Source organism: Lepus europaeus, chromosome 12 (assembly GCF_033115175.1).
Source record: "Lepus europaeus isolate LE1 chromosome 12, mLepTim1.pri, whole genome shotgun sequence".
Taxonomy (NCBI): domain Eukaryota; kingdom Metazoa; phylum Chordata; class Mammalia; order Lagomorpha; family Leporidae; genus Lepus; species Lepus europaeus.
The window spans coordinates 56,683,950-56,695,382 of NC_084838.1; the positions used below are offsets into that span (position 1 = coordinate 56,683,950).

Here is an 11,433-nt window from a genome sequence, read left to right on the forward strand (position 1 = left end):
TGAAATGAATAAAATACTTAAGAATTTTGAAAACTTCATAGAAAGTACTTTAGACATTGAAATGAATTTATTTATAGCTCCTGATAAGCCATTAGTAAGTGCTAACTATACAGAGAGTTATATATTAATTCAAGAGCTGCCACTGTGGCATAGGAAGTTAAGCCTCCACCCACAGTGCTGACATCCCATATGGGCTCTAGTTTGAGCCCCAGTTGCTCCACTTCCAATCCAGCTCCCTGCTAACGTGCCTGGGAAAGCAGTGGAGGATGGCCCCTACACCCTCACGGGAGACCCAGATGAAGCTACTGGCTCCTGCATTAGGCCTGGCCAAGCCCTGGCCACTGAGATCATCTGTAGGGTGATCCAGCAGATGGAAGATTTCTCTTCTCTTGCTCTCTCTCTGTAATTCTGCCTTTCAAGTAAATAAAATGTTTAAAAATGTATTAATTTGGGATGGTCACATTCAAATACAGACATCATGGTATTTCTTCTAAAGTGTTGTAATTAAGGAGATAAGATATATTTCTATAAACAAAATGGAGAATATACAGTGAATATAGGAAAATATGGCAGCTGGTTTGTAAATACGGAACTTTTTGGAAGTACAACAAATGAAGAGGCAGAGGTCACTGTTGACTGCAGACTATATCCACTGGGGCATCTGTGTAACATGACCAAAACTCCTTTACTAACTGCCTTGCAAATGGGGTGCTCTAATCCACAAAAGTCCCTTGGTGGAGAAACAGGACAGTTAAGCTTTATTCAACGTAAGTTTTAATAATGAAGTTCGGGAATTGGGGAGATTTAGTCATTTCTTTTTGAGCTCATGGAAAGAAGGGGTTGATAGCAATAGCTTCCCCCAGTTAGCATGCAGGCTCCCCACGCAGCTGTGCTGGCCTATTTCAATTAGGATCCTTTAGGACTGACATCACCTCTGGTATGCCAATCCTGAGTTGCTCATGAGCCAGCACTGCCAATCAAGCCAAAATTCTACCACATGGTATGGTTTTATGATGTAGACAGAAAATGACATGAACTTGTCTCATTCTGGTAAAAACAAAGTTTGAAGCCAGCTCTCTAGAAGAAGAAAATTAGTAACAATGGCAAGGCTGTAAAACTTGATTTAGACACATTTTCTTGTCATTATCTCAACACACGTAACCAGGAGGTTATTCATGGTGATTCAGGGAATGCCTTCACTCAGGACAAGACTCTGGTCCTCATGATCAGAAGAGGTCATTTCTGGGTCATTCTATTCATGAGACCACAGAAACAGCATAAGCTGGTGACTGAGGGAAGAACAGAATGAAACTTAAATAACTGGACCTGACAAAGTGTCATTCCTAGAAACGGAGAGGTACCCAAATTAAGAGCAGAGCTGCCACTTGACCAAAGAAACTGTACAACAAAAAAGAAGTTAGGAAACACTAAAAATGTGAAAAATTAGAGAACTAATGGTTTTCATTAGACTGTCTCAATTTACTTCCTAAACAGCTATGATGCCTGTCTATACAAAGCACTCTATTAGGTACTATAGAAAATGCGGAAATTCATAGGACATTGTGTATTTTCTTAAAGAGTTTAAAACCACAGCTCAAGTGAGCTAAAATAAAGGGGAGAACCCAAGTATCTGACCATGTCTCATCCTAATTCCAGAGCAAAGTGGATCAGAAATAAACTGATTGTTTAAAAAGTTCTCAATCTGTACAGGGGTTAATCACATTTCACTGATAAAAAGTGCAGAAACTCTGACGTTAATTTGTTATTAATAGTCTATGGTTGCCATTGGGTGTCAGATAATCAGTTTCTACTTTATGTACACATATTGGCAAAGTGCTATCCACACATATTAACAGTCATAAAGACATGAACAGATATTCTCATTTCAACATTCTCTCTCTCAAAAGGCTTCAATATCCACAGACCTTCCAAGGGAAATCCCAAGTGCAACAGCATTCTTCCGTAGTTCACTAGTGACCACTATTGGACATTCCTTCCTCTGCTTTCATGAAGTGACAGAACTGGTACACATGAAAATAATAACAGGCAACAAGTGGACCTGAACAGACCGAAACACTCAAAATAGGAACTTGAGAAAACAAAAATGTAGCTGACCAGGTCTAGACAAGAAACTTTACAAAAAACAGGAAAAAACCCACTTTTTTTTAAAAGAAATGCCTCTGTTCTATAGATTTATATGAAAAGTTCTTAAGTTTGATTTAAAGATAATGTGGGTATGAGACTAAGAAATAGAATGACAGTTATAGAGAGGTGCTTAGGCATGCACATGGACAGACACACATGCACGCACAGTTGGAACAGGACACAATCTGCTGTAAATAGGGGATTTAACATTCATTCCACAAGCTAATGGTGCTTCTCACCATCCAAGATAGATCTACTTAGATAATAGTGGGAGAGAGTGCCAGAGGAGCTGAAGGGAATGGGCTATTGTGTTTGACTAGTTTCCATGTATAAATTAGTGCGGAGAAGAAAAGAAATTCAACAGAAAAACACATGTACTTTATTATAATTCCTAGTGTTACTCTTGCAACTCTCACAATAGCAGGCAAAAAGAGTTTAAAACCACTTAAAAGAAACAAAAAGCACATGCAAACTTGATTAAATGCCTTTCTGACAAGAAGTGATTTGACTTCAAGAGTGGATGGACACTGTGTCAATGGCTGGTCAGGGGTTTTGCTACATTCCTTTGGAGCTAAACTGGGACAGAGGAGTGAAAATGAAAAAGAGGAACAGGGTGGGATGGTTGGGAAAGTTGTGTTATGTGGTTTAATTTGACCTGAACATAAAGATGAAATCTCTGGACCACTACTACTGTCCAGTGGAGTCTGGGGTAAAAAAGAAGACTATGATGTATATGCTATGAGTGAAAACATGGTAACAGAGATAGAAAGACACAAGAACCTCATTCTCTTAGGAATAATGTTCCAAAGAAAAGAGTTATGACAAAACTAACACTGAACAACAGTCAATGCTTGTATACAGTTAAGAACTGAGTCCCAGGACACATGATTTAGCTGTCAAGGAAATGAAGGCTATTTAGATAAGGTAGAAACTGAGCTTGCCAGTAAACAGACATTAACTTTTCCAATTAAATTAAAGAGATCGTTAGAAGTTGCTTAAATGAATTCTAGAAGTAGACAGAGTTGTACGATGTGCAAAAGAATTACAGGAAAAACAAATCCTCCAATTCAATTTCTTGATGACTCTTCTATGTCAACTACAGATCAGATTTGACTTTCTCTGAAGCTGGTAATTAAATTCTGTCTACAAAACTCAGTTAATGAGCAGTGTAACAATTGTTCATCACACTGAACATATATTTAATAGCCAAGAAGTTGCAAAAAGCCTAAATATAGCCAACAAAGACTACAGACCAACCCACACCATTGCTTCCATCATTGCCAACCACTTTTCTATCCTAGTACAAAGCAAACAAGTTATGTGCTCTCCATTAGTTTACCTTTAGGCTCAAATATGAGTTTGTTTCATTATTTGTAAAATGGGTTTAAAAATGCCTTATTGTTATCATTAATGTTAGGATTCATTTTAATGCAAGTGTCTGGCACATTCACATGCATGATACATGACAGTGATTACTAATGCTGTTATTGCTCTGCATTAACATCTGTATCTCGGCAATGAGGACTCACATCTTTCTTTTCTATCATAACTCTTAGATTCCCAAATCACAAACGCAGGCATAAAGCAAACCTGGGTTTGATTTCATTTTGTCTTATTTTACAACTATTGTAATTAAAATATAACGTATAATTAAGGCTTCTGAAATAAGCAAATATTCCTTGTTTCCACATAAGTCTAACTATATGTTCAATTTGAGTGTATTTATATATAAATATAAATATATAAAAATATTCAAGAGATCAAAGAGAAATATAATGTATTTACCAAATAGGTAGGAAAACAATATATTCTTGAATGGGAAAGTTGGACTAAAGTATCATGAAGTTATACTTCCGTATTAAAATAGCAAGAAAGTTATGTGTACTGGTGATTTGCTTTATGCTGCAATTTAATGGGAAAATAACACACATTTTTAAAAAAATCACAAAGGAGAGACGAGACAAACTAATGGTGTATACATGTAACACATCCCATATGGAAAAAATGAGACACCTTTCATAAATTGCTTGCTCCACAAGTCATAAAGCACACCCAAACATTCTGCTCTTTATATGCCTAGAACAGCTAAAACTTAGTCTATAAGTTTGCTTTTAAATGTCTATGCAAGACTGAAATTGTATTTTATGTATAGCATTTGCAAAACAGCATTATAATTTCTTAGCTACAATGATGCAAATTATTGAGAAATAGGAATGTATAAAATATTTAATCATTGAGTTTCCAGCTGAATCTTCCTGGAGATTTTTGATTTGTGCCTAAAGGCTTGCTTCCCTTCATGAAAATTACAGGGTAGATGAAATTTGTCGGAATTTAATTAGAACAAAATATTCCTTTCCCATCCATGAATCAGTGCAACTTCCACACTGGTTGCATTTTTACCTTTTCCCCTTCTTGCCTTGTTACCTTCTGAGGAAGTGCTGGCATTCCATAAATGTGACAGGGAGGGCTACAATCACACAATCACGTTTGTTTGGAATCAGCGTGTGCAGATTTTGGAATCAAACCTTCCGATGAGGTTTACTAAGCTGCCTGCCCAGAACACTCTGGTTTAAAAAAATGTGCATCGCTATTAATATTTGGAGTGTCGATTTTTTTTGGACAGTAAATGTTCATTTTCTGCCCATAAAACCAAGTATGAGTCACAACGGAACATTTACTTTGAGTCAAAAATGCAGTGTGTGCTGATGTGCAAGAGCTGAGCATCTTATCACTAGCATGGTGGAAATCAGCCGTACAAAAATCATCAGTTTTTCCTTCTTCCGTCAAGAACTGTAATCCTCAATTCATAAATACTAGCATTAACTCGTATCCATAAATGACTGTCAACAATTATGAACTGTAATTCGGGTTGGCTCTCATACCCTCTTTCACCTGGTTCTGTAGTACACGTGCAGAGAAGGAAAATAATTCATAAGAGGTGGTAGGGGTAAGCCCCTCACAGCCTATCCTTCAATAAGGTTTCAGGAACACCACAGTGAATGAGTTTGATTTCATGACAGGTCTTATCCAAATTCCAAGCATATACAAATCCATTTATACAGCCCTTAACTCACAGACTCTAGGCAGAATCTCCCAAAGTTCCCATCTCCCTCTCAGTACTATCACCTACCTATAACTAATACTAGAAAGTCTTGCAAACTGTGTACACTGGTTGGGAAGTTAAAGTTCTGGAAGAAGTTGCTTCTTCATCCTTTTGAATCATGTAAACGATTTTACCTGGAGTTCTAAGATAAAAATACACACACGTACACATACACACAACACGCCAACAGCACCCAGACTAAATAGCGATAGCAACATATTGAAATGAAAAGGCATTTACCAGGAGCAGGAAAGCCAGAAAGAGGAGCGGTGTGCCAGGAGCTGCCCGACGGCAGCATTCCATGCTTGGATCCTTGCCGGAATCCGAATCGGACACTGAGTACGCTGCTAAGTGCTCCTCTGCCTGCTGTCACATCCAGTACTGGTGCTAACACTCCAGCCCTGCCTATCAGCTTCCATCAGCCCCGCTCACATTTCCTGACCGAGGGGTGGGTGGGTGGATGGGTGGGGGGTAAGCTGAATGGAATCTCTTTCGGAGCAGGCAGCCAGCCAATCAGGCTCCTGCTAATCAGACATGCTGAATAACAAAGCCAGGGGGACAGAGAAAGTGTAACAGTGCGAGCAAAAAAAAAGGGGGGGAAAGAACGAAAAAGAAAGGAGAGCGAGCAGCAGAGCCAGAAGGGAAATGCAAAAGATGCAGAACTGGAAAGCGTAAAGCAGAGCCCTGTGCTTCTAGCCAACCTGGTCAGTTCTTTGTGAGATACGTTTCTATTTGCCTGTGCGGATGTCTGTTACTCTGCAAAGTACAGTAGCTCCCTGTGACTGTGTATTGTTCCATTCAGGAGAGAAACTTAATCCCTGTCAATATATAACATATGCCATAAAGAGAAAGAACCCCAGACAGAAACTGACTTAATGTGCCCTTAAATGCATTCTGTTCAACTGCTTTCTTCCTCCTCCATAAAGTTCCTCATTATTCCCCCCCCCCCCCCCCCGCCCCGACTTGGAAAAGGAATACTATATAAGTTTCTGAAAGTTCTTCACTAAACCTAAACGCAGTGGCCTAAGTGATATTTTGTGTGTTAAAGACCTGATATGTTAACAAATGCAAGTTACCTCTTGGGGAAGTGACAATGTAAGATTTACAAACTCTAAAGGTACCATTAGTAATTTAGATCCTCTAAAGCAGCCCTTAACAAAGACGGCAGGAGGAGTGGGGCTGAAATTTGGGGTTGAGAAACAGCTTGGTGTTGACACCCTGCCAACTCTCAACTATCTGCTTTGTAGGGGAGGGAAAGACAGGATGAATTAAGTCCTCAATCAATCCCCAAACCTTCTTTTTTAACCAACAGCTTCAGCCTCCTCCTGGCCTCACCTTACATCCTTCATCTGAGCTGCTATCATGCTGAGAGGACCGAAAGGAGTTTTGCCTCTTTTTCCCATCCACTGTTGCAAGGAGGTTGGACAAGTTAACCTTCCAGGCCCAGTGCAGCCCTGAAGGATGTGAAATGACAAGGCCAATGGCAGCCAAGAGAAGGTCAAAAAGCTTCTGAGGAGGTTTAATCCACCAGCAAGAAGATTTGACTCTGCTAGAGGCAGATTTGATTTCAGTTTTCCAATGTGTTAAGTGTCACACAAGGATCTATTTCCCCCTTATCTGCTAAGGAAATCATTGAGTTTTAAAAGAAAAAAAATAGCAAACATGGCCTTCCATTTTCATAGGTGTGACGTCAGGACCTTGTTCCTCTGCAGATACCCTGAAAGCCCTAATATACATGCAGTGGAGGAAAATGCCCTGAAGAATTAACGTTCTTCCCTTTCATGATGAAAAATACTGACAAGAGGTACGAGGTGCACAAATATGGAAAACCTGATCAAGTCGTAAAAGGCATGTGAATACAGGCAGTCTGCATGCATACGTACCTGCAGTGTTACTTTTCAGCAAGGTGAAGAAAAGCAGGTTGTTCAACTTCAGGTTACTGACTATATACGGTATATCAGTTAAAGGGAGTTAAAAAATTAGTTAAAAAATCCCATTTTCAACCTGTTAGAAAAGTCAAGGGTATACAAGGGTTCATCTTTCTCCTCTGTACTAAATATGTGAACCTAAGAACATCCATAGTACAAATCTATAAAAAGGGAGAAATATCAGTTTATAAATCTCTTCCAAACTAGATAATGCTCATAAGCTAAAGAGAATTCACAAGTTGCTATAGAAATGCTTGCTTGCTCTTGGAAATTTTCATCATATTAAAAAAATAGTTGATTAAACATTCATTCATGAAGCTATGTTACATATCCTTCTTTTATGCTGGAGCTTATTGCTACAGCACAGTTTTTGTTTTTGCTTTTGCTTTTTCTTCTTTTTCTTTCTCCTGTCAGTTATTAGCTAAAGAATTCCAACTATGGGGCTGGCATTGTGGCAACACTAGCATCCCAGATGGGCACAGGTTCCTGGCTGCTCCACTTCTTTTCCAGCTCCCTGCTAATGTGCCTGGGAAAGTAGCAGAAGATGACCCAAGTTCTTGGGTCCCTGTATCTACTTGGGAGACCTGGAAAAAGCTCCTGACTCCTGACTTTGGCCTGGCCCAACCTGAGATGCTATGGCCATTTGGAGAGCAAACCAGCAGATGAAAGATCTCTCTCTTTGTCTCATCCTCTCTTTGTGTAACTCTTTCAAATAAATAAATAAATAAATCTTTTTTTAAAAAAATTCAAATATTTCTACAAAACGTAGCATTTCCCATAGAACCACCTCCTCCATCTTCACAAAGAAACATCACTCGTTAGCAGAAGCAAAGGGGAGTACAGTACTGAGAGAGGGAATAGTATCAACAATGCTAATTACAAGATAGTATTCATAGAGGGACAAAAATTGGTGTGGTCAGAAAACAACTGATGGCCACTTGTGGTCGAGATTCCTTTATGCTATAAACATATATACCATCTAAGTGTTTTGAGATAGAATTCCACCTTGGAATACTGATGGCCATGCTAACATAGCAAGATGGATGCTTCAATGAAGTCCCTGAATAATACAATATTTTCTAAGTCAGGGCCTCAATCATTTGTTGATTTCCTGGAGGGGCTAGCCACAGTGCCTCAAGATGCTGGTCTCTGTACTCAAAGCATTTCCTTTCCTGTTGCCAGTGTGCAGAGAAATTAGGAAAACCCAATGCATAGGCCAGAGTTACACAGTATAGAGAAAACTCCAAGTAGACTAACTCAGAAAAGGAGAACAAAATCAGTTGAGTCAGGATGATTGAGGAAACTTTTGGGAATGAGCTAATTTTGTCAATGACCAAATATCACGAGATGATTTTACCTCCTCAACCTCATTTGACTTCTATGACTACTTTGTGAGGTTGATTAAATAATTACCCCATTTTATATATGTGGAAGCTGAGGCTCAGACGAAATAGCTTGGCCCCAATGGCTAGAACTGGTCCTTAAACTGGGCTTGTCCCACTCTAAATCCACTCTCATCTCATTTTCACATCTTTTCATTTATATTCATATACGTAGCTACACATATGTGACTTTCAGATGTGGATGTAGGTAGTGACCTAGTTGATGAGGATGCTTATAGCAATGGCGAAGGAGCAGAAGGCAGGTACCAGGACTGACTAGGAAGTTACGTTGCCCAATGATGGCAAGCATCTCAGCATGCTCCGCTGCTTCGCTGTCTCCCAATTTTGCCATCTCTAAAACCCTGTTCAGAGCTGAGGAGAAACAGCAGAGACCCCTCCACAACCCAGATTCACAGACGAGTGGCCTGGGGAAGGCCTGGATGGCATGAGAGTAGGGTGCTGGCCGAGTTCCTTTTTTCCTCTTCAGGTATCTAAATTACAGCTGTCTGCAAGTGTCTGAGCAGCGCGACCCGCAGAAGCCGGCGGCTGTAATCCCGGTTCCCGGCTCCACGCACAATATATTAGGTGAAATGAAAGCAGCAGCGCAAGAGTGTCAGGGCTGTCTGAAGCATCATTCCAAATGGCATGGATTTAACAATACTTAATTTAAAAAACACCAGCTTGGACAGGAGCAAGCTGTTAACATTCAGCGTGCTTTATGGCAGGAAAGAGTGAGCTAAACTTTCGGAATTTCTCTCCCTGGGGGGAATGCGTTACAGTTTTTGCTCCAGAGCCACCTGTCTCTTCCTTGAGGTGCAGCTTCTTAGCCAGGCCCTTCATTTGCAGTAATGGTATAGAGAGGACAGAGGGCTTCCTGGAAAGGGGTCAGGGATGGGGGGCTTTGGGTGGGGCCCAATCAGCCTCTTTAGGGAAGAAGTTGAGGCAACTGAGTAGAAGCATTGAGCTCTTCATGCAGGGATCTGAGGAAGTTGCATGCACTAATTCTGAAACTAAAAGGGGAAAAACGATTGAAGGTAAATGAGATACAAGCTGCAGGAAGCACACAGCTAGCTTCAGAAGTAGAACCAGAATTTGCACACATGTGTGCAACTTTTCAGTTCACCTAGTGCCCATTGTAACGGCTTTCATTACAAATGCGCTGAACATTTGCTACAACTTCACGTCATCTTTTACCCACAATCTAATGTGAGAGGAGCAGAAACTCAGTGAGATGGGGTGTGATTATCACACCCAGTTTGCCCCTGAATAAACTGGTGCTCTTATATCACAAGCTGGTTACTAGCAGGTGGGAAATCCGGGGATACAGTTAAGCTGGTTGACTCTCCCGGGCCCATTATCTGAGAGATTGCCTGATGAAAGTCGCTACATTTGCTGGGAGTCTCTCACATGCCAGGCACTGTTCTTAGTACTTGGTCATTTCATGTAATGCTTATAATAATTTTATGTGGTAGGCACATTTATTATCCTCCTGTTGATATTATTTATAGTGGATTAGCAGTCCCCCTTCACCCCATTCAGTGCCCTCCTGAAATGCAGAAGCCAGAAACTACATTACACAAGCTCATTCAGAGCAAGGGTGTTGAGTACATTTTAGATTTGGCTATTTTAAAGTTCTGCCACAAGTTTCAGGAGTGGAGCAGTGTTGTAGAGCAGCAGGTTAAGCCATTACTTGGTGCCGGAATTCCACATTGGAGTGCTGGTTCAAGTTCTGGCTACTCCGCTTCCCATCCAGCTCCCTGCTAATGCACCTGGGAAGGCAACAGATAATGGTCTAAATACTTGGGCTCCTGCCACCCATCTTAGAGATCCAGATGGAGTTCCTGGCTCCTAGCTTTGCCTAGGCCCAGCCCCAGCCATTGTACTCATTTGGGGAGTGAACCAGCAGATGTGGGATCTCTTTCTTTGTTTCTATTTCTCACTCTGTCCCTTCCTGTCTCCATCACTCTGCCTTTCAAGTAACTGAATAACTAATGCAGGAACTAAATCTTTAGAAAAAGGTGTATGAAGAATGAGTGAGGCAGAAGCCACATTGCTTTCTCTGCTTGTAAAATGGCTACAGAGCAGTGCAGTTTGCTTACAGTTATGCCAATCAGCTGCTACTTTGTGGGTATCAAGAGGCAGGGATGGGGCGTGTATTTTATTGGCTGGGTCAGAGAAGATGGGCCTGGTTCTTGCAGCCCTGGCAGTGCCTTCAGCTTCTGTCTTCAGCAGAAGACTTCTTGCCTGTGGAAGAGGTAGCAACTCCCCTGCAGATCTGTTTTCACAAAGCAGCATGGGGATCCCCAGAAAGCTCCCATCCGTGCTTTTCTGGGGCAACTCCAGTTATCCTTGTGTTATTTAATACCTTAAAATCCACCCTTGTGCTCAACTCAGCAGGAGTCAACTGTCCCCAGCAAGAGTCCAGACTGGTCCATCCACCTGAAGAGAGGAGAAGGCTGAAGCCCAGAGAATTAAAGACCTTGCTCAGAGTCACACACCCACAGAGAGGAAGGGCCAGGGTCTGAATGCACGCACTCTTTCTAAAACACTACACTGCCTCTCTGTACAGTAAGCCGTTACAGGAGCTCAGAGAAGGGAAAGGGCCCCACCGATCTGAGGAGTACCCACAAGGAAGTCCAAGACCTGATGGGTGCAGAGACTCTGGGAGATGAAAGAAAGCTGGGAGAGGTTTTCCAAGCCAAGGGGCCAGTGTGTACAGAGAAAAGGCAGAAAGGGTAAGGCCCAAGGTTTCAGTCTCCCTGGCTCACCACAGTAGTACTTAGCCGTCTCATGTAATGCTTACAATAACCCTGGGGAGGGCACATTTCTTACCCTCCAGTCTGTGTCATCTAGGGTGGATCAGCAGTCAACCTGC

General features: G+C 41.3%; 1 protein-coding gene across 4 annotated transcripts in view; it reads right to left on the reverse strand.

Annotated features, from left to right (window-relative positions):
• Positions 1-5,700, reverse strand: part of ADAMTSL1 (ADAMTS like 1) — a 475,795-nt gene extending 470,095 nt beyond the window's left edge. For all 4 annotated transcript variants that reach the window (XM_062208161.1, XM_062208159.1, XM_062208160.1 and 1 more), the window contains exon 1: positions 5,489-5,700. In XM_062208161.1, coding sequence (XP_062064145.1) covers positions 5,489-5,551 — 63 coding nt within the window. In that variant the 5' untranslated portion in view covers positions 5,552-5,700. The remainder of the gene's footprint in view (positions 1-5,488) is intronic.
• Positions 5,701-11,433: the final 5,733 nt, after the last annotated feature.